The sequence below is a fragment of the Boleophthalmus pectinirostris genome, unplaced genomic scaffold (assembly GCF_026225935.1).
Source record: "Boleophthalmus pectinirostris isolate CB_2022bp ecotype Guang Dong unplaced genomic scaffold, ASM2622593v1 HiC_scaffold_17, whole genome shotgun sequence".
In the NCBI taxonomy this organism is placed as follows: Eukaryota; Metazoa; Chordata; class Actinopteri; order Gobiiformes; family Gobiidae; genus Boleophthalmus; species Boleophthalmus pectinirostris.
Window position 1 is genome coordinate 22,752,724 of NW_026571115.1, and position 27,746 is coordinate 22,780,469.

The following is a 27,746-nucleotide window of genomic DNA, read 5'->3' on the forward strand; positions in this document are numbered from 1 at the left end:
ACTATAGTCCTTTAGTTATTTAGTTGGTTAGTCGATCGATGTCTTAGTTGACCAAAATTATTTTTCTGTGCACAACAACAGAAAAGAAAGGGTTTGGATTTAGCTAAAGTTGAAGATGTGGGAATGAATCCTGTGCTTAGTCTCCCTTTCTGTACATATAAATACACAGTTTTTGTACTTTTCTATATAAATATATATATATATATTTTTTTTGCATGAACCCCTGTGCAGCTGTAGTCTTGTAGTTTGGATTAGATGTATAGGGATTTGTAATGGTTTTGAGAACTTTTACCACACCCCCTTTTAGTCGACTCATTATAAAAAACAAACAAACAAAATATAAAATAAATAAGAATCATGCCATACTGTCAAACATTCCCGGGAAAGCAGCAGCATCTACATGGAGACAAGCAGACGGTGGACCCTTCACCGAAAAGTAGTATTTCTTTAAAAGAGAATAATTTTTCAGTAAAATGTTCTACTAAATTACCATAAAATGTGACCTCTGCAGCTTTTTAGTTTGAAAATACTATTATATGTTACAGCTCTAATGTCTGTTGTTTCCTGTCACAGGGTTTAAATGGTGCCTGTGATTGGCATGGCTCTGGCCTAGCCGCGGGCCACTGACGTGTTGCGTTAAGCGAACACTGTCCAGCCTCCCACCACCCTGTCTGCTCTGAACACACACACAGACTCACACATTCACACACACAGTACTTTTACATTTGAGCCATTACTTTTACCTTACAATGCATGTCAGAAAAATCACCATTAGATGATTTTCTCAAATCAGTGTAAACATTTTTAACAGTAAACATGTCCTCTAGTTGTATTACACTGACAAAGCAGATTATAGTCTAGTGAATTTAGGTAATTCTTATGAAGATCAAACTTAAAGGAAGCACTCAACATCTGCGTTTGAGCCTTGACACCTGCAGTGCTTGGTGCTTGTGCAAATAAAAGTAACCCAATTACCCCAACTGTTTGTCCTGCCACAGCTGTCTTTTACACGATTACATTGAATTACTCCAATAAAAGCTAAAGGTCATCTGGTGGTTTGAGGCAGACAGACATAGAAGCACCCCAGGGAGCCAGGCCCACACACAAAAGTAAATATTATCAGCCCCTGGCTATGGAATCGCTCAAAAACACATTTATCAAATCTAAGAGACAAATCTTATTTACAAAGTTACCTGGGGTCACCAAAACAATTGTTAAGTCTTACTCAGAGACTGTATAAAGACAAAGTGAGTGTGACGTCACCCGTAACCTTCAGCTCCAGTCAAATGAAGCTCACAGTAGCATTTATAGAAACAATTTTGGAGCTGAGTTCCTTATTAGGAATAGGAAATAAAAACACTAGGATCATGTGTTGGTTGATAATGAACATTTTAAGACCAGAATGACAAGACTCACTGCAGCAGTTACAGAGAGAGGGGTGACAGTTGTGGTGGTAGTGATGAGAAGAGGATGGAGAGGCTGTGGTCACTGTTTCTGCTGCTGTGGAAGAGGAAGAGGGGGAGGAGGAGGACATGAAGGATTGTAGGATGAAGGAGGAGACAGAGCCAATGATAGCAGGCACTGATTGGCTAACAGCGATGGATAGGTGATAAGGAACAATTAAAATGTTAACTTTTTTGTATACATTTTTTCAGCTATCTTGGTGTACAGAGTATTCCGCAACGAGTCCAAGAGAAATGTGAAGCTGCTCCATGGAATCATTCATCTACTTGCTCTCATCATTACTATTGTTGGTAAGACACATTAGTACACTAAGAGTGGATATTTTACTTTATGGTATTGATTGCTATTACATAACATATTTAGATAACCATGTTGTATTCGCTGTAAACAACGTATTAACATGCATTAAGCCCTTCAGAGAGCTTTTTGAGTAGATTTTCAAAAACATGTCCTCGTACTTTTGAGTATAAATCTAGCAATTTAATAGTAATTTATTACATTTTAAATTATAGAAGTCACTGAGTACTGTACATGTTCCAAATGTCCCAGTCCATGGATGTCTTATTGCTATCTCTCTCTCTCTTTCTCTCTGCTTGTAACTTGTAGCACTCATTGTATTTTTTTTCATTAATACTTTTTACTATAATATTGGCAGAAATACTTGTAATTGAAAACATTATTAGCTGCGTAACTGTACTTTTATTTGAGTACAAATCTTCAATACTTCTTCCACCTCAGTTAAAGGTCCTATATTATACAAAATTAACTCTTGTGAGCTTTGTTATAATGCTGTTACAGTTTAAAAATACAGTGGAGCACATCCTGTATTATCACATGACATCACAAGGTGGAACAGAGTATTTTCTGTTTTAGGACCTGCTTACACGAGAACGTTTGCAGGTAAAAACGACATAATATTTTAATGGTGTTTTTGGGGATTAAAAATGCCAAAATTTGACACCACCCTCCAGTGTGGAAAAGCTGAATACGCTCCACTGTAGTGTTTCCATCTACACTGCCCAAGACACAAAACTTTGGTCAGATCTGCTCACGTCACAAACATGTTTATGTCACATACATCATCACCTAGCGTCATCACCTAGCCTCCTGGCATGTATACCCAATTTAATTCCACACACTTTTGCGTCACCGTATGCACGCACATTTACTCCAGAAAACGCTTGTCTAAACGTGGAATAAAAAGTGAAAACGCGATGCCACGTTTGCATCTTCTGTTCAGACCATCCTGATATAAATGTATCCTGAGAGAAGAACTCAGCTTAAATAAGCACGATTTGTGTGTGAAAATGTGTGTGAATGAAACAAAATAAAACTCCATGTATGTTTGTGATGAGGAGACAATATTTTAACATAGATCAGAAAATAGTATCATATGGGCCCTTTACTGAATAATCCAATACCTTTTCCTTTTCCTTGACCTGTGTGTTTTGCAGGTATGGTCGCTGTGTTTGACTTCCATCGAGCTTCCAAGATCCCAGACATGTACTCACTCCACAGCTGGTGCGGCATGGCTACCCTCGTGCTGTTCTGTGCTCAGGTGAATGTTTAAACAGAGATCAGAAGGAGCCATGCCTCACTAATATCTAATCTTTACTGTCCTCATGTCCCCCCTGTGACCCCAGTGGGTGCTCGGTCTGATGTTTTTCCTGTTTCCTGTTGCGTCGGCATGGTTACGGGCCACGTACCTCCCGCTGCACGTCTTCTGTGGTGCGCTGTTGCTGGTGATGGCCATAGGGAGCAGCCTGCTTGGAATAACAGAGAAACTACTGTTCAGTATCATGTATGTATAGTCTATATACTGTATTATTGTCTTTATATTGTTGTTTTTACTAAGGACATATAGTTCTTTGATTTTTGAACGAGGCGTAAATACTCAAACCACAAAGCCTAAGTACTATTACTTAAATTTGAGAGATTTGAGGCGTGTTAGAATGTTGTTATCTCCTCAGAAACAGTTGTGGAGTTTAGTTTTGTTTCATTCACACATGTTCGAGTAACCCTTTCTTATTAGTCTGGCTGCATCTCAAAAGCTCAAGATGCTCTGTTCCACCTTGTGATGTCATGAAGTGGTAAGTTTTACCTGTAGTTTAGTAGAGATCAGCAATTCCAGGGCTGAAATGACCCAAATGAGTCTAGTGATATGGTATGGGGATTTTAAAAAGTGGAGCAGTGGAGCACTTCCTATTACCACATGACATTACAAGGAGCATTTTCCATTTGATGGAAAATCTCAGCCTAAATATGCAGTGTTTGTGTATTAAACACATGTGAATGAAACAAAAAACAAACCTGGGTAAGTTTTTGATGACAAAACAACATTATAACATTGATCAGAAAATAGTGTAACATGGGTCCTTTAATCAGGTCAAATTAATTATGTATCATGAAAAAAAAAACTAAAGATAACAATGTAATTATGTAACTGAATAAATAATGCTGACATAACCATGGAGACAAGTAATTAGCAGACAGCAGTAAAGTTACATAGTGCTCCATTATTTATTTATTGATTTATTTATTTATATTTTTGCTATTATTAGTACTGGAAATGGGAGTGACGCAAAAAAATAAAATTTTCTAACATTTTCTAACAGTCTTCACTTTTTCCTTGGCAGGGCGACATACTCTCACCTGCCACCAGAGGGCACACTTGCGAACATCCTGGGGGTTGTGCTGGTGTGCTTTGGAATCCTGATCATTAGTATTATCACCAAAGAAGAGTATAGACGCCCCCCCAACCCAGAGGAAGAGGCTCTGTCAGTGCACTTTAAGACCTTAACAGAGGGTGCATCCTCACCCACTCCCTAATCTGCAACACCAGTACCTCTTTTATGTCTCCAAACACTCAAATCAATCAAACCCGCTCCTTTAGTTATATTTTGAGTAAATACTAAAAATTTTAGTTAAAATAAAGTTATATATTTCTGACTGGATTTTACATCCGAAAGTTGGAAGGTATAAGTGTCCAAATCCATGCCTTGTAAATGATTATATACAGTATGTTATAGTTATAGACGTTATCTCTACTTATTTTCCGAATCAAAGTGAAAACTGCCAAAGGACTAGTGAAAAGTTTCAAAATATTGATTACTGTCTAATAGATATTGATGTTTTGTGTTGCCAAAATAATTGCTGCTGTAGCATCTACCTGCCTTAGATCTTCCATAAAGTACACAAAGTGTGTTGCGTAAAATAATAGGCTTATGGTTCATCTGATTTCATATTTCAATATTATTTATTCCTGTTGGTTATTGTTGAAGCTGATACCTCAGTGCCTCTATCCTGTGACATCACTATTGGCAACACTGTGTAAACTTTACACATGTTGTCTTGTTTCTTGCCTTTATAGACAAAGCACATACAGAACCTGTTTGTGCCTGTGTCATTTCTGCCCCTGTCAATGTCTATGGTGCTCCCCCCAGTCACCCTCCCCGTCCACAGGTCTGCATGATGTACTATTTATTTGAGTGACACGTGTATGTGATTTACTGTTTATGCCTCTGCATCAGAGTAGTTAAATGTACTTGTGTTTATTTTTATTTATGTAACAATACAGGTAATGTTGTATAAGCAGGAAAAAAAAAATGCTGAAAAGTGTACATAGTATATGTTTGCTGCTTGCATCTTAATTAATTCCAATAAAGCTGCATTATGTAAAAGATATGTCTCACCATTTTAGTTTTTGGTTCCTGCCCACAGAGGACAGAGGCTAGGCCATGTGAAGGAAAGAATGGAAAGTTCAGAAGATACTGGTAAATGTATACTATTCTTTTCCCACCTGATCTTTGCTCAAGGATTCCCATTTTATGACCAAAAGATTTTGTGCCTCAGTAAAATCAAACTTGCCTAGATGGGTTAGCAGTCTACTTTTGTTTGAAATATGAAATAAAAAGCAAAGAATTTGATCTGAAGTCTTTAATCTTTTCAACAAGTCTTTGAACATCCAACATGCTAATAATGTGTTTTAGCAATGGCCTTGGCAAAAGTCTGACAAAAACAAAACCGGCCACTACTTAACGTTGCAACTTCGACCTCAGAGGGCAGTGTGTGTTTGTACCGTGACAAAAGAACTCGTAGCAAAAAAAGATGAACAAATAAAAAACAAAGCAGGCATCTGTGTGAGCAACGTGAATGTCTTTAAGTCAATGTCCTCCTTAACACCATCTGTCAGTCAACCCTCCAGGGAATGAAGCGAGTCAGCATGGGCTCTATGGCAACACATGTAAAAGCCGTGGTTTAACTAGCTCGCCATTGCATAAATTAGCACTGCAAAGTATAAAAAGTTTTGGTAGGAAAAAAAACCCTGAAGGACAGCATTTCTGAAAGGCGTTCAGGCTGAAGCGAGTAATGAATGATGTTAGAATATTGCCACTTTTGGGTAGGAATCACTGAAATAATAATATATAAAAGCACATAAAAGAAATAAAAAATAATATACATTACATTATAAATTGCATTGTACAGTCACATACATAACTTAAAAAGATAAATAACGCTTACTCTTCTTGTATATACAGTAAGTCAGTGCTTTACTCAACAACATTGTCCTCAAACATTATGGCTTGGGACTTGGCTATGGCTTGCAACGCCACGCAACTTCATACCATGATTACTTTAGATTTAATGTAGACGCAAAGAACATTATAAGAAGTTTGGGGTTTCCAACTTCCTTCTTGGTCATTTGTTGTGCTTTGTGATATTATGTGCTGTCTCATTATCAAGCATAGTCTTACAGAATTACATTGAATTGTTGAAAAAAACCCAAAACTAAGTCCTATTTCTTTTTTAGACCGACAATTCATGACTAATAATTATTGAACATCTAAAACAAAACGGCTGCAAAGTGGCATGGTCAGCAGCCCATTTTTTTTCCTTTAGTCTTGGCAAACCTAACTGCAATCTGGCTTTGAACATAATTTAACTTATTTTATTCCTCTTTTTGTCCCACAACTATTATAAATGTCTATTATTGCATCGTTCCTTCAGCTTGTGTGCCATTCATTCAAAGCATTGCATGTACTTGTATCTTCAAGCATTGCCAGACTGTATCCCTTCAAAAGTTACATTATAGTGGTAGTTTTCTATACATTGGACTCCACAAAGGGTCTTTTTGGTTTGACAGGAGAGGTAGGGCCCATTTTACGCTCACTGGGCCGATCCGAGCAGCTGTGTATCACTGGCATAGTGCGGGCTAACCTCACATCTACATAAGACGGGTTCTGACTCACTATTGGGACGGAGTTTTCTACCTTCACAGGTGTCACTTCATAGTAGTCATTTTGGTTGTCGTAATAATGGCCATTGTGCGCATTGTTGTTGCTTCGATTATGGTAAGCAATCGAAGAAGGAAATGGTTGAGTGGGCGGAGCTTTGCTTGGAGATGTCACCACAGTGTCTACGGAGGAGACGGCCCAGGAGCGAGACGGACTTAGACAAGAAGACGTAGGCGGGGCTTGTGACTGGTATTGTGGTTGTACCCTTGCAGTTTTATCTATAATGCCCATAAAAGGAGTGTTCCTTGAGGCACGCCCCGCCTCCCCGGGATATGTACCACCCCCTACCATTCCCAAATCAGATTGAGGGTTCGAGCCTAAAAATAGATCATCATGGTAACTTCCAGAGAATGGAGGCGGGTCTGGTGGCAAATCCACATGCTGGGCAGAGGCTGAAGTTCGGAAAGTGGATAAATTAGGCGGAGGTAGTTGCCCCGCTAGGCTACGCACATTGACGCTTTGAGAATGGATGAGCGGCCTGTTAGAAGCAGCTGCAGAAGAAGAGGTTGGGTGTGCACTAAGTGGTCGCCGTAGCCCTCCTTGTGGTTGATACTGGTAATCATTGTATGAATCAGGTGCACCGATATTAGAAGATTCAGTCACCTCCATTGGATAATACGCCGCTTTGGACTGGTTTCGACCAAACTGGGCACCTTGGCTGTAGCGATTCATCCCTCTTCCGTACGCTGTAGCAGGTCTGGGCTGACAATCCAGGTCATCTTGGTAAGACAAACCAGGCTGGAGTTGAAAGCCCTCACCGAGTTCAGCAAGTTCTTTTGGCAAATGGGCAAACTGAGAGTAGGCTGACCCCCCAAACACCATGTTAGAGTGGACTGCAGAGGTGGGCTGGCTTGACCGCACAAGTTGAGCTTTGGCTGGCTGGAGCCATTGGCCTTGGACTGTGTTTTGCTTCTGGAAAGACCTCTGGTTCTGGAGGTGCTGCTCAGGGTGGTGCATTGCTAACATGGATTGAGGCAGGCTTTCAGACATGGGGCTTACTCTTTGCTGGTGGACCGGGGAGGAGGCCGGGCTGAAATGGTGCCCATGGCTTGGGGAGGAAGGTGAGTGGGCGGGGCTAGAGACATGGTGGTACATGTGAGTTGGAGAAAGAGAGTTTGGAGAAGGACCACGAGGGCTGCTGTGACTGTCCAGACTTTGGATGACAGCTTCACTGTGGCCGGTCTCCTCTTCGTCCACGTCCCTGGACACATTGTGCTGGTACAGGTGTGGTGGAGGAGCAGTGGAGGGGTCCGGTTGCTGCGCTGCCTGTCGACACTCCTCTTTGACTCTGGACAGAAGTCTCTGGATCTCACGGTTCGATGGACACAGACGGCTGGCTTCTAACAGGTCCTCTAGTGCAGCATGGTACTGCCTAAGATGTGACAGGAAAGAAGTAATTAAACAAATTATTCAAGGAAATTAAATACAATTTAACCAACCTATACATATAGTTAGCACACATATTTTTAGTTGTATTGTATGTGACAATAGCAACAGTACATTTCAGAATAAACTTTGAGGACATATATTACATGGTAATTAGCCTATGGCTTTATCCCTCTTTATTAAACACTATTGAAAAGCTTGTTGGCTCTTTTTCATTTTTTTAAAGTAAAGGAAATAGTTCAGTATCTGTGTAAATTATTTAGCTGATAATACCCCAAAAAGCATATGATACCATAGTCAAACTGCAAATGCATTTGTGTTTAACTTACAAAACAAGACCGTGTTGGCAGTACTTTGAGCTTCATGTTGCTAATTACCTGCGGCTACGCTTAGCCCGGGCTCTGGCATAAAAGGCTTCATATGATTTGGCTTTCAGCTCCAGTGCTCTGGTGGCAAACTCTTCAGCCAAGCTGAAATCCTAAAGCAAACAAAGAAAAAGATTTAGACTTTCAGACAGGAGCAGTGTAGGAGAAGCATAAAACAAAGCATAATCCTTTGTCTCCTCCAAACTGGAAATCTGAATTGTATTACATATACCATAGGCTCTGGAATATTATTTTCCTATACTTTTCTGTCCACTACATCAAACATGATATAACTCAATAAGCCTTTACATGATATTGAGTTATCATTTACTGCAGCTGCCTAATTCAGTTTCTGTCCATCTGCCTGGTTACGAAAATGTGATATGTGTCTTCTTCTCTTTAAATCCACCCAGAAACTCTCAAACAAAAACACGCCTTACATTCATTTTGCGGCGACATCGTGACAGGTTGAGCAGCACAGACACTCGGAGCTGTCGAAAAGTCTTCATCTCATCGCCTGGAAACTTCTGCAGCGCCGACTGGTACGATACGGCCGCCTCACGCACCTTCCCTTGCTGAACATAGAGGTTGCGTTACTGCAATGGTGAGCTAACGTGTTATCATTTGTGTGTGTGTGTGTGTGTGTGATGCCTGCGGATACTACCTTGTACAGACGATCACCCTCTTGGATCAGTTTACTCAGCAGAACCATCAGAATATCAGGCTTCGATGTAGCCATGGCCCAGGTGGCAGGTCCTACAAAAAAGACAATAAAAGTCCCGGTAGTCATTCACCTTCATTTAAACTTTAAAGGTTTGTAGGTTCAAATTTTAAAATGTGACTGTCATAATGTCAGATATGTATAACCTGTATAAATCAATGGGACATTTACTGTTTTTTAAATATCCCAAAGTATAATCAAAAAATTATAGACCTTATGATTATTTGTTATGAATTGGCTCCAAAAAGATATATGTGTATCAGTCATAGTCTGTGGACCCTGTACCTATTTGTGCACCCTTCTTGAGCAAAGCAATAACAGCAGACGTGTTCCTGCAGCCAACAGCTCGATCCAGAGGACGCATCCCACTGCTGTCCACATGCTCTACTGAAGCTCCGTGATCCACCAAGTACTGTACCTAAACAAAACACACAAAGCCACGATTTAAAATACTGTTGTTATATGTGCAGTAAATGTTTAGCACAAAGTGGATGATATAATTTTGTGAACAGATGGCAGCACATCTGAACCTATCTACATCTAAGAGTTTTTAAGAGCTTTTTAAGAGTTTACCAGATTTTAATATATTTTAAAATGGCATTAAAAAATAATAAAGCAATCAAACACAAGGATGTATAAGTACCACTTCAGGGTCCCCACAGAAGGCGGCCAGGTCCAGAGGTGTGCGCCCACTGCGGTCGGCATGTGTGGTGTCAGCTCCTCTGTCCACCAGCTCTCTGACCAATGGCAGCTGACCTTTGAGACATGCCCAGCTCAGGGCTGTGAGCCCCTCCCGGTCACACAGGTCCAGAGATGCACCTGCACACAACACACACAGACTGTTGTTTAGTTGTATAGTCCAGGATTTCATTTGTTTTGTTATCTAACCACATATTTGCTACTCTATCATCTTACTTAGTAAATTGTTATAGTGTGTGATTTGTGTACCATGATTGAGCAGCAGCTGTGCCGTGGACATGTGTCCTTCTGATGCGGCTGTCATGAGAGCAGTACGGCCCTGTGGGTCCACCATGTTCACCTCTGCTCCAGAATTCAGCAGCAGCTCCACCACCTGCACCACACAGCACATACTCTATTAGAACTCTTTCATAGACTGTACTGGAGCCTTGTGTTTGAGTGTTCCAGGCCTCACCTGCCAGTGTCCTCTCCTCACACTGCAGAAGAGGGGGGCAGCCCCGCGGCGGTTGGCTTTCTCCACAGCAGCTCCTTGATCCAGCAGGAGTCTGCACACAGCCAGTCTGCCACTGCCCGCTGCAGCTGTCAGCGCTGTGCCAAATAACATGCACTTTACATTTTGTAAACAGGATCAGGAGCCTCGGCTCAAAAATCTTTCATGTGATTTCGTCTCAACAGTAAATTATTTTCCTAAGTAATTTGACCAGCAGTGAGTATGATGAGCGAGTAAGTGTTGGTAAAACAAGTCCCTCCCTGACTACTCCTTCAGTGTAAAAGATAAGAATGTAAATTAAAATGTGACTTTGGTTAGTGTGTTTGCACTTTACCTGTCTCTCCCCACAGACTGTCACAAGTGTTGATCTCGGGCCTGTCCTCCTCCTCCTCTGGTAGCTCCAGTAGAAATAACACAGTCTGTGCAGAGACATCTGTCAGAACACATTGTCTCCTTCACATTATTCTGGTGACAGTGTGTCTGTACCTCAGTGTGGCCCATGCTGGCTCCTGCGATCAGAGCCTGTTGTAGGGCCTGGCCTCGGCTGGGCCCCCTCTGGCCACAGCAGGTAGTACAGTTCCAGTCTGCACATTTCAGCAGGAAACACAGCACCTCTTGACGTCCGCGCTGAGCAGCGAGGACCAGAGCACATCGACCTGAGCTGTCCACATGCCCAACCTGAGGAGGAAGACAAACTTTTCACATCAGTACCACCATAACAGATATGAAGAGAGATGAACCAGAAAGGAACAGTCTAAACCAGAACTGAACCAGAAGTAACCCATTGTAACCAGCCCATCACCACGTGTTCAACCCTCTCAGTAATTAGCTCCATACATCAACACTGTACCTGAAATGTTGCATCTGCTACCAAGAGGTCTTAGTAAATGTTGGGTGCCTTTGGATCTGCTATTTTTATATGTGGACAGTATAAATTAATCTGTAAAATATACTGTGTAGTGATAATAATTAAAAAGACTGCTTGAATAATTCTTCCTCTCCTGTAATGCTCCAGTGTTGTAAGGAAAAGGTGTGTATTGAGGTTTGAGGTCTGTGAAAGCCATACTAAGCAGAAAGAGCTACCTTGGCTCTGTGCTGACTCAGCATAGTTACAATATCCAAATGTCCAGCAGCAGCAGCAAATCCCAGGGCAGTCAGTCCATCATTAGACCGAGCATCCACCTGACGTAAGGGAACGAAAAGGAGAATGTGAGAGTCATGTAATTTAGAGTGGATAATCCAACTTAAAACCAAAATACCAAATATGCCAAGTATGCAAGTCATACTATTTATAAGTACAAGTGCACTACTTTATTAATATCTTATTATATCTCACTGGATTAACCATTTTCTGTTCTCGATTACACAGAAAAACATGTACAAGTGGCATAAAGCATATCAATTTCCCTGAAGACTGTTGGTTTTAAATTTCTTTTTAACTTTCTATTTCCATGGAATCTTGCAGGTGACGTGCCACTTCCAGACAGTTACATACTGTACCGTTATGGTATGTTAAGAAAGGATTAAATAACAAGGACAATGGCGCACCACAACATGCAGAGGAGTGGTGTTCTTTTAATAGCTGTATATGTGGATCATGGATGTACATAAATTGTTCTATATTTCATTCAAATATAACAAATTTGTTTAGTTGTTACATAGACAATAAAACATGTTTTCATTGAGTTTTGAATTTACACTTGCTACATTTCCACTACATAAAAAATATAAATACATATTGTATTGATTACCTGTGCTCCATGGTCCAGCAGCAGAGCCACAGCGTCCTTGTGTCCTAAATGTGCATGCACACACAGCAGAGGGGCGTTGTTTAGGACATCTGAGTGGCAGTCCACGTCTGCTCCCGCCATTATCAGCAGCCGGCTCACCTGTGCAGCCACACCAGCTTTATGCTCTTCATGTTCATAAGATTCATCATGTGCTTCAGTTAAAAACATTACCTTGATGTTGGGCGTGTAGAGGTTTCGCAGACAGGACAGAGCCGGACTCAGAGTGCCAGTGCTGTAGGAGAGCCACAGGCCCTGGAGTACTGAGGAGGAGACCCCAAGTTTCTTGCTGAGGCCCTGGGGAGGCATAACGACACACAGTTATTGCATGTGTGGGGTGGAGTGGATATACGGCCATGTTCGTGTGTCTTATATAGCTGTGTTAGCGTACCTTATAAATGTGAGCTTTCAAGATGTGGTGTCCAAGCTCCAGAGTGTGCTGCCGACTCAGTTTACCCTCCTGTCTACAGAGCCAGAAGGCCAGCAGAGTGTGACCGCTCCTGCACATCAACACACACACACATTATTATTGTTAAATGAAAAAAAAAAAGTGAGGTTGGCATAATGGATTTAGCACGTATGCCTCACAAAATATTTTACCAGTGATACAGGTTTGGATGCAAAATACTATTACTACTGCCAAACTCTAACTCTAATAACACAGATACACAGTAGGTATTGCCCTCCACATCCCTCCGTTTAACAAACGAAGGAACCTTCCAACATCAGGAGAACAATTAGTGGATGTATTTTTTTCTGAACGTGTTAGAAATCTACCTAAAGTCTTCTGTCCATTTTGTCCTAACTATATGAGAGCTCTGGTTGAGAGGTTCACATAATGTTTGCAGCTGCCTAGTGCCCAGTACTGCTGTGCATACCTGGGGTCGCAGAGGAAGCGACTGTCCTGCCCATCCTCTCTCCACACCAGCCACTCTCGGAAGGAGGCATGCTTTAACATCCGGCTCCCATCGCCCCTCCACAACAGGAACGGAGAGAGCTGTTCCAGTCGCTGAGCAAACTCAGCCCAGGGCAGGGTCCCTCCGGTCACAGCACTCGCATTCACTGCTTCATACAACTATGAGAAAGAAGTGACGATACATTATAAGGACAGTTTCAACTGTAGTTATCTGGACAGTGTTTTTATGATCAAGAGGTTCTGGCTCCCACCCAGAAGCCATTTTCTATTGGTTGAACAGACAGTCTCAGCAGTCTCTATACTGAACCACTCCTGGACGAATGAGAGTATACACTGCCTCATTGCCAGTGGGGATACATGGTATGAGAGTACAGAGCAACATGTGGCAGAGGGCTGAAGAGACAGTGTACCTGCTGGTCTGTGAGCGGGTGCAGGGAGGCCGTGGTGACGTTGAGTAGAGGCAGGACTCTCTGGAAAGATGACTGTGTGGGGAATCTGATGTTCATCTGCAGGAGGTACACCTCTGCTAAGCTCACAGGAACCACCTTCAAGACCAGTGGGGAAAAACATCAAATCTGAGTGTCTCCAATCCAATCAAACTGATCGCATTAGAATACAATAATGAGAAATACTTGGTTCTTCCTATTGTCTTCTAGTTGTGTAGAAAGGTCCTATCCTTGCTACTGTCAGTGACTGTGAGATTTGGTAGTGTGAGAAGACATGGATGCAGAATGGCAGTCATAAGAGTAATTTAAATAAAGTTTTTACAGTGCACATCAATAGTAAATCATTAATAATAAAATGGTATCTAATGCTTTCTTATATACTTACAGTGTTAACCACAATATCTTTCATTCAGAGCCAGCTCTCTCTCTCACCTTAAAGCTGGAGCTCTTGAGCACCAGGTAGCCCCCCTCGATCAGATCCAGCGTGAGCTTGAGGTACAGGTAGGAGCCTCGGCTCAGACTCTTGAGGTGGCTGATGAGTTTGGACAGGGCCGTGTTGTCAAGGCGACCATTACCCAGGGACACGTTGCTCTGTATCTCGGCACTGCTGTGGATACGCTGCATCAGGTAGCCCTGGGGAAAAGCACACGTGAGCAGAGCAGGTAAAGGTAAAGACAAAACATGTGTGGAGAACTCAGAGAGCAGCCATGTTACCTGCAGGTCCTGCTCGATGGCACTGTTCTCCTCCATGAGATCCAGTGAGACGCGGTGGAAAGGCAAAGACTGCGTGATGTCCTGAAAAAGAAGGCAACAAAGTTTAGTGTTACTTTGAGAAAAACTATACAAATTATTACATGCATTACAAAGAAGCTCTCTTTCTTGACTGCTATTTAAATCATCTTTAATTTTCCCACTGCTAAAATTAACATTTTACTATTAACTTATGAATACAAATTTCAATATTTGGAATCAGCTTCTCCTTTTCACAGCGGGATCAGGATTCTGGGTCACATTTGTTCTTGTTTGAAGCCATTACATTGAACAGACTATTTTAGATGTGTTTGGAGCTTCTTCCAGGAGAAAATAACATCACTCACTTTGACATTCATACAATATCGCCACTCAAATCACTATTCTGTTGCAAGTTTTGAAAATTGTCAAATCTGAAACTCATTACTGGTCCAGACACTGACAGAGACACACATTTACTCAGCAGAATAAAGCCCTGGTTTGAATTCACATTGGAGGATGATGTTCTTCTCGATAAGGAGTCTTGAACCTAGAGGCTGTGCTCAGAGGCAAAATACCAACAGGGGGCACTCCAGAACCAGCTGTTGAGGAGACTTTACTGCAGGCATCCCCCAAAACTTTTGAATTTAAGACTTTATCAGACCTTGCCGAAACCATGCTAAATAGTGTTAGTGTGTACCTGTTGGCCAGTACGGACGGTAGTGATGACCTTTAACCAGGGAGGGAATCTCTGAATGTTCCTACTGAGGAAGGAAGCCAGGGTGTCGCCATAGTCAGGGCGGTGGAACTCTGCTTCGTTCAACCCATCAATCAAGACAATAAGTCCTGTCCGCTCAGCCTGGATCTTCCTCTCTGCGGAATAAACACACCAAAATGATCACATAATCTTTGTGGAAAAAAAAAAATCTATTAACAGTAAATGTACCTCTGTAGAGTAGGTCTAGTGGCTCCAGTATTCCCTTAACTAGAGCAGCGTTGGGGTCTTGGATGCAGGAGCGCAGACTGAGCATGCTCTGTAGTTGGGGCGACTTGTGGAGGAGTTCTCTGTATGAGGAAAGCTGAGGGCTGGAGCTGAGCATGGCAGCCATGTTGTGGACAAACTCTGGGACGAGACAGGTGTGACAGTTGTCCGCCTGACAGAAGTGATAGGACACCACCTGCACACAGAGCGGCACACGTCAATAAAAAAGCCCTGAAGCCAACTGTCTCCCACATATTTGAGCAAACTTTGTCTTGCCCCAGTACAGATACATTGTATAAGCAGCTCTTGAGGTCAAAATAAGTCTGCATCTAATTAGTAAGTGTTTTATTGTCTGATAATCAGGAAGTGTATGCTATTACTGCCATAGCAAAACTCCACTCAATAACTATAAACTGATTGAGGTGAATAATTATGAACTAGTTGTGTTTTTTTCCCCACGTTTTCCATGTTTTAAGACATGAGTCAGAGTCCAAGAGTTTTTAGGGCCCATATTACGCTGTTTTCTGATCTATGTTATAATGTTGTTTCTTAAGCCCTTGCCAATCTCTACTGAACATGTGTGACTGAAGAGGTAAAAGCATTATAACATGACGTAAAGCTTAAGGTCAGTGTCAATTTTAAGTAAAAGAAAACAGCAAGCTGCTTTTTTTTTTCAGCATTTTGGAAGAGGTTTATAACATTTATGATTTCATATTATTAAATACTGAATAAAAGTGTATCCATGCCTTAAGATATGTTCACACTTGCACTTGCATCACAACTCTGGGTTAACCAAGACTATACCAGGACCAAACTAGGCTGAACACACCCTTAGTCTATTAATAACACAATAACTCTTCTGTATTATCATAGCAGTTACTCGTCCTGACACGATCTGCCCCTCTTGAGTAAATATTTATCTAATATGTAATGCGATGGGATTAACAGTGTTGACATTGTAGGCGTTTTGATATTACCTGTCCTGCGAGCCGTCTCAGTGCCTCCTCCTGTCTTCTTTTCAGCTCTGGAGTGCCTGGGCAGCTCCCCTCTCTTCCATCATCCACTTCTCCACCTCGTCCCAATGAATTGTGGGAAAACTGTGCATTTTCAGCATCTAAAAACAATTTATTAGAGAAAATGTCATATATCTAATGAGCATGTTCATACAAAGTGCAGCTGTTTCTCTTACGTTTAGGTACGCTCTGGTTAGTAGCAGCATTTGGCCACATCCGGTTTCCGTGACAACTTAGAGCCACGAGCCTCGCGATGATGGCCGTTTTACCGAAGCCCATGTTACCGACGATCACCACGCCGCGACTTTGTGCAGGATCAGTGCTGCGCAGACAGGCATCTACTTCCTGGAAAAGCCACTCCCTCCCCGTGAACAACCAATCACCAGCCAGCCCGGGGATCTCGAAGTGAAAGGGCTTGAGGTTGAGCGAGGGAGTAAAACGCACTAAAAACAAAAAAAATTGAAAATGTTACGTTATAGAATAGAATCATATATCTATATTTTCCAAACAGGTCCAAGTATGTGCTTACCTATATGTTCCTGTTGACTACGACTCCCAGAATTCTGTCTGGGCATTCTGAGGGAGGTCCTAGAAGGGATATGTCTTTGCTGTTCATCAAGATAAGCCAAATCTTCAAGGTGGGCAGTGCTGGTAGCTGAAAAATATAACCACTCATTATTATTCCAATTTCAACATAAAGCATTTCGGCATCAAATATAAGTAACTGAAAATTCAACAATAATTTTCAAGATTTTGACTTTTAAAATTAGCTCACGAATGGAATTAAGAGGGTGCAAAGTTTATAGTTATATAAACCATTCACATGCATCAGTAGATTCTATTTGGCTCACACCTGACCAGTTTTATTAGCAGTGACCTTGCGGCACATAAACAAGGAGAGCTAAAACAAGCTTTTCTATGGTTGAACACTTCACAAATTTAACAAGGTGTAAAAGGACAATGTCACAGGTTTATATAACAGAACTCAGAGAAGCACTTCCTGAGACGTCCTCTCAACTGAGCACTAACAGCTTGTTTTAGTTTTACAGGAGGACATGAGGATTATTTTATGTGTATAGTGTAAGGATAAGAACAGTGATACAGGTTGTGTTGAGATAGATAAGTAAGATAAGAAGATAAGTGATCATATAGTGCTTAAATCTCTTGTGGAGAAAACAACATTTACTACACAACCAAGTGCAGATAGTACTAGGTCCTATCACATCTACACAAAATCATAGTGTTGATACTGGCTGTGTTACTGTACACAATACCAGCAGCAAGTAAAAGTGGCCACACCAGCTTGTCAAAGCCTGATCTCAATCTCAGAAGCTAAGCAAGGCCGGGCCTGGGTAGAACTTGGATGGGAGACCACTGGGAATTCCAGGTGCCACAGTGGGACGGCAGTGACAAAAAACAAAGAAGTCATTGTGTCCTTAGGCAAGACACTTCAGCAACATTGCCTAATAAGAAAGTGAAGTGTCTATGAGAGTTGGTGGTGGTCGGAGGGGCTGATGATGCAGATTGACAGTCGCACTTCTGTCAGTCTGCCCCAGGGCAGCTGTGGTTACAGTAGTAGCTTACCACCGAGTGTGGAGTGAATGAATAATGAACTGTAAAGCGCTTTGGGTGTCTTGAAAGGTGTTATAAATGCAATAATTAATGAATAAATTTTAAATAATTAAGACAAGAGTAGAAGTGATAATAATGCTTAAATTGACTTCAAGAGGTGGGCAGATTATTAAAAAAATAATAATAATATTGTCAATGTTGTATTGAAAACATGGACATTTGAATATTTAGTATATGGTTTATAAAACAAAAGTTGAAAAAAGTGATATGTCAAATTTCATTTCACATTAGTGTTTGAAATATTTAAACAAAAATTATACAATAACAATAAACTAAATAGACATGATTTAACACATTGATTTACTTTTGGATTGACATAATATTTCCTATATATTATTATTGGGGGAAAAAAATTATATGTATACTATTACTATCTTGATTTTGTAGATGCTATTCATTCTTTTAAGCAAGACAGTTTCATCAGTATTGGACAGCATGTTTGCTGGTTAATCATTTCACAATACAAGATTCCCTAAAATAGTAAGACTGTGTCATTGAATTGATGATGATTACCCTAGAATTTACAACAAGCTCACGTTGCATTCCCTACCAAAGAAACTAAATACATTACAATGAAAACACTGCCTATTCTCAGAAGCATCAACAATTATATTTTCAACTACAGGACAAAAGGCATACCCATCAAATTGCATAAGACGTTAAGTTGTTTAAAGCTGCCATACCTTTTCGCTGAGTAAGTAATAAAATAAGTATTGTATCCGCAACTTCTATCATAAAAAAAATATTCTGAGACAATATTGGCCCCTTTAAAATGTAAATAAAGTAGTATATTTTCCAGAAACTTCACCAATGCACGCATCTAAACTCCAGATCCATTCTTGCTGTGAGAATCAGAACAGCCCTGTATCCTGTCTGAGTCTGTGTGTGAATTGCGAGTAACGTCATACATGTCACTTCCTTCCTCAGCTCATGGTTTTGACTTTTTATAAGCGACAACAAAAGAGGGAAGGGACGACTAGATTAGGCCAAGGGCAAATGTCGGAAAATGTACTGTAATGTTGGTAAGTTTAGATCATTTAATATTTAATGATGGATGAAGACATGTATCAAAAATAATGGATCTAAAAATTTTAAAATAGTTTGGAAAATAAAAAAATAAAAAGGATCCTCAATTTTCTACTTTATTAGTGTCAAATGAGATAGACTGATACTTTGCAGCTGATGTAATCAACATTCCTTGAGGGTGTGATGCTAACTGTAGGCTCTGCTCTGTCTGAAGCTTTATTAGACTTTAATTTGTTGTTTATTTTAACACAATCTGACCATAAAGCTGATTTAGCTAGGTGAGCTCATTTGTGCTTTTAAACAAGTCTCTCACACAAGCTATTATTATATTAGTCAACATTTTTTCACTTAGTCACTCTCACCATTTTTGTTGATAATCAAACTCATGAACTAAGGTGACCAGACGTCCCTTTTTACCCGGGCCAGTCGCAGTTTTAAGCCCTGAGTCCCCAGCCCTATCAAATTTATACAAAACCAGTTTTACACAAGAAAAGTCCCAGGTGTCCCTATTTTTGACCAATTTGATCTAACCCAGGATTAAACTAAGATTGAACCAGGATTACATCAGGTCTAAACCAAGACTAAAACAGGACTATCACAATTTTGATTAATCTGATCCCTACCAACAGTAAAGAGTAGGGGTGTGCAAAAATAGCAAAATATCGATATATCGTCTCATTTAATGTAATGATACAGTATCAATATCGTGGGCTGCTGTATCGATATATCACCAAGAGTATTTTTTGGGTATATTTTACTAAATTATTTTGTTACAGTGCAGTTACAGTTTTGCTCTTTGTTTAGAGGAAGGAAACTCATTTATGCACATTTGACATTTTCACTGTTTTGATGATTAAAATGTTTGTGTTTCTTTTTCACTTTGCACAAGAAGTAGTTTAACACAGACTTTTAGCATCACAGACATGATTTAGCCCTTATTTTTTAATGAACTGCACTGAATCGATTTGAAATATATCGTATCAAGATATGTATCGTATCGTGGCCTGTGTATCGAAGTATGTATCATATCAGCAACTTCTTAATGATACCCAGCCCTACTAAAGAGGAGCGTAAACATCATTTGTTTCACCAAAATACAAAAATCCGTGTTTGTGAATGACCATAAATAAAAAAACTCCAGCATCAGAAGTCCCTCAGATTGACACGAGAATGCACAATCTTACATGCTCTTTTCATTATTTTACTAATACCAACCATCCCAACCCAAGTAATATGACCTAGTTTAAACTTGAAATCCTAGTTTAAACTGAAAATCTGGTCACCCTATATGCATGCTTGTATTGATCACAGGCCCTTGAACATTTGCTGTTTAAATCCATTTTGTGTTTCAGACAATCTTAAAACAGTGTTTGCTAACGTGTGCTTTGTGTCACCATATTAATTCCTAAACATTCCACCATTAGAGATATATGTAGAACATCCCCAGCATGATGTCACTGCACAGTATCAATACAGCAATTACAGCTTCTAAAACAGGAACTAAAGCAATAATATAATCCATTTGGGCACTTTTTCTTATAATATAAGATTTTAATATTTAACTCCATTATAACCACAGATGCAGTCCTCTGTATCCAGTGCAATTATTAAAATATAGGTGCCACTGCAAGTATATTGTTGACTGGACTTGTAGTTGCTGCTGCAATATGGAGTTCTGAAGTTTGTTTGAGTTCACTGGCAGCAAGGAAAACAACAAATGCAATGTGTCTCACTTACAAAACAAGAGCCGAGAGGCACTCCAGAACTGAAAACAGCTGTTATGACTTTATCCAACCTTTATATCTCCTCAAAACAACAGTGAAAAGCCTTTCTAGTCTATTACAGCTATAAACTAGAAATGCTTTGTGCTCAACATTTACTATTTGTACATTTAAGCACAAAGAGTTTATTTCAATATTTCAGTAGTTACTAGTAGGGCTGGGCCATATCATATCGCTCATTTGCATTGGGAGCAATATTGAATTTGTGATATTGTGAGATAATGCAAATGTGCTGCAGTAGAATTTTCTCTGAGTTGCAGGGGGTGGTGGACAGAGATTGCCACTAATTGCTACTGCTAAAGCCCATCTTAAAAAGAGATTTGGAGCCTTTGTGGTCTCAAAAAACCTCACAGACACAAGAAGTAGAGGCAAAACTTATAACTTTAACTTTTCATAAATGTGCAAATATTCCTAAAGTCCACAATTAAGAATTTTATATCATCACATCATCAGTTATATTTTTATTACAAAGCTTCTCGTTTATATCATGAAAGATTTTAGGCTCTGTCGCTTTGCTGTAGTTACTATGCTGAAGGAGAGAGGAGAGACTTGCTTCTTTTCTACTTCCCTACTTGTTTCATTTGACTAATGCTAAACTACAAATATGGAGAGTCAGAACTTTCATCAATCAGGACCGATTTGCTGACTAAGACTTATCCACAGCTCGCAGCAATAAATCCATGGTAAAGGCATAAACTCAGGCCCTGCCCATAAAAAGTGACAGTGAGTTGTGTATTTTCCTCGTAACAGAAAACAGAGCGCACAGTGGAAGAGACTCAAACACAACCACATCTTACCAGCCACAGAGTTGGGGCGGGGCATGAGGTAGAGCGGGATGGAGTGGGTGGAGCCTGAGGAGCGGTCTGGGTGGAGTTTGTTGAGGCTGTAGGTAGAGGCGGACATGTTGTCTTCGTTTCTGTACAGGAAGCCGTTAGTTCCACCCCTTGGCGCCACCATGCTGGACGAGGACGTAGAGGTTACCACGTGTCGTTCGCCGCCCTGTTGCCACAGGTTGAGATTGCTGCCGTGGTAACCGTTGCCGTGGTACTTGCCATTGTCATCTCGCTCTACGGCGGACTCGGCGGAGTAGCTGGTCAATGTGGCTACGGCAGAAAAGTTTTCAATTTTATTTTCTGATCATCTTGTGTTTTGGGTTAAAATAAAGTGGAATTATATTTACACACAAAAGTGCACATTTAATAACACTTAACTGCATTTTCCAAAATTCTATAAGCAAAGAGTTTGCAACTATAATAACATCTGAAATAGGGGTGTGCAAAAATAGTGAAATATCGATATATTATATCTTTAATTTGATGATAAAGTATCGATATTGCGGGCAGCTGTATTGATAAATCGCCAAGAGTATTTTTAGGTATGTTTTACAAAATAATTTTGTGTAAGAGCTACAATTGTGTTGACATTTTGGCTACATTCAGACTGCAGGGCTTAATGCTCAGTTCGGATTTTTCGAGGTCGTTCCCATTTCCAATTAAATGTGACTTGTAGTGTGAACTTTAAATGCCCCAAAAGTGTCCCACATGCACATTAGAGGACACAATGACGTCACACAGGGAGCATGCTCAGTGTTTACGGAAGTACCCGAAACATGGATGCGACCATTGAGCACCTGGCAATTTTAAAGTTGCTGTCGTACTGGAACCAGAAAGTGTAGAGCTTATTTGTTTTAAGGAGGAGATTGAGAAGGAGAAGGACAAGATTTTTGGCCATGGCGTTTTGTGGCGCAATGGCAGCAATGTCCATAGAAAAGAACGTGTGGGTGCGGACTCGCAGCCAAGAGTTGTGAGATTGATATGTGCTTCACTGCTTCACTGACACCGAGTTCACAGTTTTTTGTATGATGAGAAGAACGTTTGTGTAAATTTGTGTCATGTAGGTGGAATGAATGCGACCTGGCTGTTCAGACTGAAGTCGCATGTCAAAAGTTCACATATGTATCAGTTCTAGGACCACATATCCAAGTGGCCTGGGTCACATTTGAAAAAATCGGATCTGTGTCATTCAGACTGTCATTAAAAGATCAGGTACAGGTCGCATAGGGGCGAAAAAATCAGATTAGGGTCACTTCAGTCTGCAGTCTGAACATAGCCTTTGACTGTTTTGAGTGTTTTTCATCTTAACTTTGCACAAACTTAGTGGACTTTAGTATCACAGCCATGATTTAGCCTTTGTTTTTCACTGAATCGTATCAAATCAGTTTGAAACATATTGTATCGAATCGTATTGAATCGAAAGCTCACTGTATCATAAAGTATATCGTATTGTGGCCTATGTGTCGAGGTATGTATCGTATCAACAACTTCTTAATGATAACCAGCCCTAATTTGAAATGTATAATATGACTGGTTACCGTACTACAACACATATTACTTCACATCAGATTTAAATTGAGTTAGTTTTGAGTTTGTATTTGAATTCATTGCATTACCTATGATGCCACTGTCCCTGCTGTCCAGTGTGGAGGAGGGAGAGGTGATGGAAGCGTAGTTGGACGGGGCATGCTTGTTGTTGTTGTTACTCTCTCCTCCAGCAGGGGGCTGCAGTGTGGAGCAGGGGGAGGTGCTGCCACTGGCCAAGCTGGAGGACGGAGAGATCCTCTGGGAGAAGACGGCAGACAGTGCAAGTGATAAATCAATACAGAATTACAATGAGGGACAAGGAGCGGCAGCATGGCTCATTCTGCTGCTTTAATTAAAAGGGGACGTGATATGAACAAATAACTAATGTCACTTGGTGTCATAAAATTAAGATTTAAGTAGTAATATATAAGGCTGCAGTGTTTCATCGACTAATGATGAGTAGTTATCTGGACTACAGACTCAGAAACACATATGAAAAGACCTTTTACAACAAAGACAGCGGTATTATTAAATCAAAAATTCAAAAAGGATAAACAAATTCTAAATATTAAAATTTATTCACAGATATTGTCTATTTAGGAGCCTTCAGTCAGTCTTAATGTATTTTATAATGTATTTAAAAAGTCTCAAATGAAATACAACAAAAATCATCATATAACTAGTTGATTAATTGAAAAGTTAATTAGTAATACAGTCGTCCTTATAAAATTCTAACAAATAATTGGTCTAATAGTGATTTGTATGCATGTTGTTGTACCGGTGCGTCCTCCTGGGGGTTGGAGGTGGTGGCGGAGTCTTGAGCAACGATCTTGTCCCCCAATAAGAATCCCAGTCGGGTCATTAACGCATCAGCAGCTTCATCGACCGAGGGTGGAGGTCCCAACTCCTCCTCCTCACCTGGAAAACCAAACCATATCCATATTTTTGTAACAAGGTTTAAAGGCCAGTTAAATAAGCAGCTGTTTTGTAATATACTCCTTTTTTACAAGTTTGGTCTAAAGTGCATGTGACAGGTTTTTCTAATTACTACTTTAGTAAAATTTGAGAAGGGAAGTTGAAAAATAAAAGATCAAAGTAGTTCTGAAACCTCCTCTAATTATGTTAAAGATACTTCGGAACATTTTCCATGAAGATAGATAAGTTTTATATTATTCCAGAAGATTATTAGCCTGATTCATCAGCTGGTTCTTACTTTGTGGAAACCGTCTGACCTCACAGCATTAGAATTCGTTCGGTAGGCTTTTTTTTTTTTTTTTTTTTAACCAATCGCTGCTATTTGGTCGTGATGTATGTAATGCATCACTGACGGGGCTAACTAGTATATTAAGCTTTTCCCAAATCCCGTAGGAAGAAGGGCAATGATGTCTTTCCCCTTGATAAAATTCACCAAACATTCTCTTTGTTCTGGCTTTAAATCCTCGATCTTGGGAATCATTGCCAACAGAGAATGTATGGCTCTTCGCTGATTGGCTGGCGCCCAGAATCACACTAGGGTCACTAGGTGGCACCAGTCTGGCTAGAAGATTATAGCCAAAGGAACAATATTTCCACAGAAACAAACAGGAGATGTCTGTCTTCCAGACCATATAAAAGTCGGGTTTGTGGAAATGCAAGGCTGCTCACAGTAAGGACCCTTTGTCAGTGCAATAAACACAACCAAATTGAAAAATATGCTTTCAGTGTAATAATAAAAAGCGATATACTGGGTCATATACATTTCAAGCTTTTGATGTATTTAGACAAGCTAGAGGATAATGTGGATTGCAAAGCTAATAGTTTAACATTGCCGTTAAGACCTGAAACTGGATAAAAAATAACTTAATAAAACATTATTATTAGATTTCATTTTTTAATTTAAAAATCACAGAGAGCGATGAAAGACTCTTGTCCTGGAGCTAAAATGTGTCAAGATGAGAAGACGCTTTGAACCAAAAACTTTGATTGAACTATTTCTGCCTCCATCTTCACGAGCTCGAGACTCCACCCATGTACTCTGTTGCCATGGTAACCCAAGCCCTACCTTTCTATTATGGGAGCGTAAAGCTACATCTGTGAATCGGTCCAATCCGATATGCAAGTAGAACAAAGTGTGGGAAGAACTTGCATACACATTACACACAAAGCTTGGTAACGAACGCCCAATGGAGCAGCAAACTGATTGATCTGCACATTAATATATTCACTATCATGACCTAAATATGCCAAGTATAGACACATGCAGGCTCGCTCAGACGCACACACAAAAGCCACAGCCACAGCATGAAAGCTTGTGTTCTCTGTCTCTGTAATTACGGCTATGAACTGCTGACTGCTGGACTGGGGGAGAGCAGGAGCCGAAGTATCACAGAGCAAAACCAGGGGAACAAAAAGAAAGGCCCAAACATGCAGCCCTGTGGTCAGCCAATGACAGGGTGCGCTGGACGTTTTTAGTCGGACAAAAATCAAGTGGAAAGGATCAGAGACAGACAGCAGACGAGTCCATTTGGGGAATTTTAACTGCTTCTATTTTTCGTTAAATTGTGGCACAGTGGTGTTCATGAGCTTTCATTTTTCAGCCTAGTGGTTTTCAAAGTTTAGATTTTTTCTGTAGTGTACTGTCAAAAGGATTATGTTTGATCTTCAGGCAAGGTGTAAACTATCTATTTGTGTGGAATCTACTTCTATAGAAAAATACTTATATATCTATATCTATCTTTGTACATTGTGTAGATTGGTATATATTATTCTTCACATGTAGTTTACCTTTTAAGTCAGCAGAATTGTCTTTGAGCTTTCAAAGACTCATTCAACCAAAGGTGACATCCTCTTGGTTTTCACAAGGTTATATTTGGAAGGGCATACAATGATAGATCAATACATAAGCAATAAACTGACTTTTGTATCAAGGCCACCTCTATACATCTGGCAAGACAAATTACTTTTTCAAAATGATTTGATGCCATGATGACTGCGTAAATCAGACTATAAACCAAAAGGACTCACAGCCTGGCCAGGACAGTTCAGGGGCTTTATGCAGGAAACTGAGAAACTCTTAGCAAGTATGGACCTCAACCAATACATTCACAGGATATGTGTGTGAGAATGCCTTCACTGCCACCTTATGACTGGAGTTAGTATTACAGGTCTTCACAATTTAAAGCTACTTAAAGATTCTAACAAGCTTAAGTGGCCGCACTTCACGTTGCAAAAATGACTTCCTGGGCTCTGACATGTTTCCATACCTGTCATAACTAATTATTCATTATCAAGCCCACCTTCCTGCTCTGTTCTTCCTGGTCGTCCTCTCGTGGTTATATTGCTACTGCACTCAAGCCAGTCACGCCGCAGATCTGGGCTCTCGTCATGTGACAGACAGCAGCACACGTAGAACAGCAGGCACTGCAGAAGTGAACAAACATGGCCGACTACGTGCGCCGCCATCGCATCCCCGCAGCATCCGCAGTCATCCTCCCGTCGCCGCGGACGACGCATGGAACAGTCAGGGCGGCACAGTTTAATTCTAGAGCGAGCGCAAGCTTTTAAAATTGTTGTTGTGCAGTCCATTTTATCTTGCTAGAAGCCAATATATGAAAAGTTTCTTTTGGAGAGTAGGCGGAGTTAAAGAGAACTCATTGTATGCAGAGTTTTTGATAAATTCAGGTATTTGTCCTCCAAATATCAGTTCAACCAATGTTTTCCAGTTTTCTTCCTTTGGTCAAAAGCTCCTCCTTTTTTGAAAGGTACAAAGGATCAGGGGAGTAGATTAGAGAGCCAGGAATGTGATAAGGCAAGTAAAATCCTCAAAAAAGGGAAAAAAAGAAAAAAACATGAGATAAGGTACAGTGTGAGCTCCAGCAAAAACACCTTTACAAAAACTAGTTACTTCTGTGTCGGAAACAGTTTAGGACTCGCAGTCAAAACCATAAAAACTGACCACAACTCACGGCATACAGATGATGTAGCTCTTGTTAGCCATAAATCCTTCTTCACTCACAGCAAAGTTTAAAACACGCAGAAGAAAAAAAGACAAACATGCATGTTTTAAAAGTTTTGTTTTTCTCCAAAGATCATGTGCATGCTAATCAAAAGAATGAGAAGAAAGGGTCCGGAGGATTCAGAAAGTTTTTGTCTCAACAGCAGGACCTCCATATCTGGGCTGAAAGGCGACCTCCCTCGTCTGACTGCACCGCAAATCAAAAGTCCCCTCCTCCAACCCCACAGCACTGCACACGCACACATGCAGAGAGAGGGACGGCCACAGGAGGAGCTACGCTGTGTAATCTGCTACATGAGGCATTCGAGGAAAAGTTTACCTAGAAACTGAAGACTGAACGAGGTCAGCAGAGCAAGAATCCTGAAAGAGTCCTGCTGGTGGTAATACTTATTTGCCAAAACTCACATGAACTTTTCCCCTAACTTTTTAGTTTTGCTGTACTGTACGTAGAAACCACTCTATTTTAATCATAATGCACTGGTTTTAAGATAAAAGAGATAAAACCGGGAAACTTTGGGTTAGTGGGTTCGTGCTCCATCACTCAGTCTCAGAGTCGGCACTTATTGACACAGTGTGAAAAACAAAGTTATTTACGAGAGCTTTAACTGCTTCATAAAATAATATTAAAAGAAGATAATTTGCAAAGCAGACGTTGCAGGCC

At 40.5% G+C, this 27,746-nt stretch overlaps 2 protein-coding genes across 2 annotated transcripts in view; one reads left to right on the forward strand and one right to left on the reverse strand.

Moving 5' to 3' along the window:
- Positions 1 to 5,144, forward strand: part of LOC110162389 (transmembrane ascorbate-dependent reductase CYB561) — a 6,725-nt gene extending 1,581 nt beyond the window's left edge. Inside the window, exons 3-6 of the mRNA XM_020927279.2 lie at positions 1,656 to 1,754; positions 2,919 to 3,022; positions 3,108 to 3,265; positions 4,101 to 5,144. Of these exons, the coding sequence (XP_020782938.1) occupies positions 1,656 to 1,754; positions 2,919 to 3,022; positions 3,108 to 3,265; positions 4,101 to 4,293 (554 nt within the window). The 3' untranslated portion in view covers positions 4,294 to 5,144. The remainder of the gene's footprint in view (positions 1 to 1,655; positions 1,755 to 2,918; positions 3,023 to 3,107; positions 3,266 to 4,100) is intronic.
- Positions 5,145 to 5,385: 241 nt separating this feature from the next.
- Positions 5,386 to 27,746, reverse strand: part of tanc2a (tetratricopeptide repeat, ankyrin repeat and coiled-coil containing 2a) — a 37,281-nt gene continuing 14,920 nt past the window's right edge. The window contains exons 4-29 of the mRNA XM_020927272.2: positions 23,870 to 24,009; positions 23,181 to 23,349; positions 21,529 to 21,834; positions 16,822 to 16,947; positions 16,469 to 16,735; positions 16,257 to 16,393; positions 15,244 to 15,475; positions 14,998 to 15,170; positions 14,283 to 14,363; positions 14,001 to 14,201; positions 13,533 to 13,667; positions 13,085 to 13,281; positions 12,598 to 12,706; positions 12,381 to 12,503; positions 12,171 to 12,308; positions 11,503 to 11,601; positions 10,906 to 11,097; positions 10,754 to 10,838; positions 10,384 to 10,517; positions 10,179 to 10,302; positions 9,874 to 10,049; positions 9,516 to 9,648; positions 9,174 to 9,265; positions 8,950 to 9,084; positions 8,522 to 8,622; positions 5,386 to 8,130 (exon numbers count right to left, since the gene is read on the reverse strand). Coding sequence (XP_020782931.2) covers positions 6,567 to 8,130; positions 8,522 to 8,622; positions 8,950 to 9,084; positions 9,174 to 9,265; positions 9,516 to 9,648; positions 9,874 to 10,049; positions 10,179 to 10,302; positions 10,384 to 10,517; positions 10,754 to 10,838; positions 10,906 to 11,097; positions 11,503 to 11,601; positions 12,171 to 12,308; positions 12,381 to 12,503; positions 12,598 to 12,706; positions 13,085 to 13,281; positions 13,533 to 13,667; positions 14,001 to 14,201; positions 14,283 to 14,363; positions 14,998 to 15,170; positions 15,244 to 15,475; positions 16,257 to 16,393; positions 16,469 to 16,735; positions 16,822 to 16,947; positions 21,529 to 21,834; positions 23,181 to 23,349; positions 23,870 to 24,009 — 5,369 coding nt within the window. The 3' untranslated portion in view covers positions 5,386 to 6,566. The remainder of the gene's footprint in view (positions 8,131 to 8,521; positions 8,623 to 8,949; positions 9,085 to 9,173; positions 9,266 to 9,515; positions 9,649 to 9,873; positions 10,050 to 10,178; positions 10,303 to 10,383; positions 10,518 to 10,753; positions 10,839 to 10,905; positions 11,098 to 11,502; positions 11,602 to 12,170; positions 12,309 to 12,380; positions 12,504 to 12,597; positions 12,707 to 13,084; positions 13,282 to 13,532; positions 13,668 to 14,000; positions 14,202 to 14,282; positions 14,364 to 14,997; positions 15,171 to 15,243; positions 15,476 to 16,256; positions 16,394 to 16,468; positions 16,736 to 16,821; positions 16,948 to 21,528; positions 21,835 to 23,180; positions 23,350 to 23,869; positions 24,010 to 27,746) is intronic.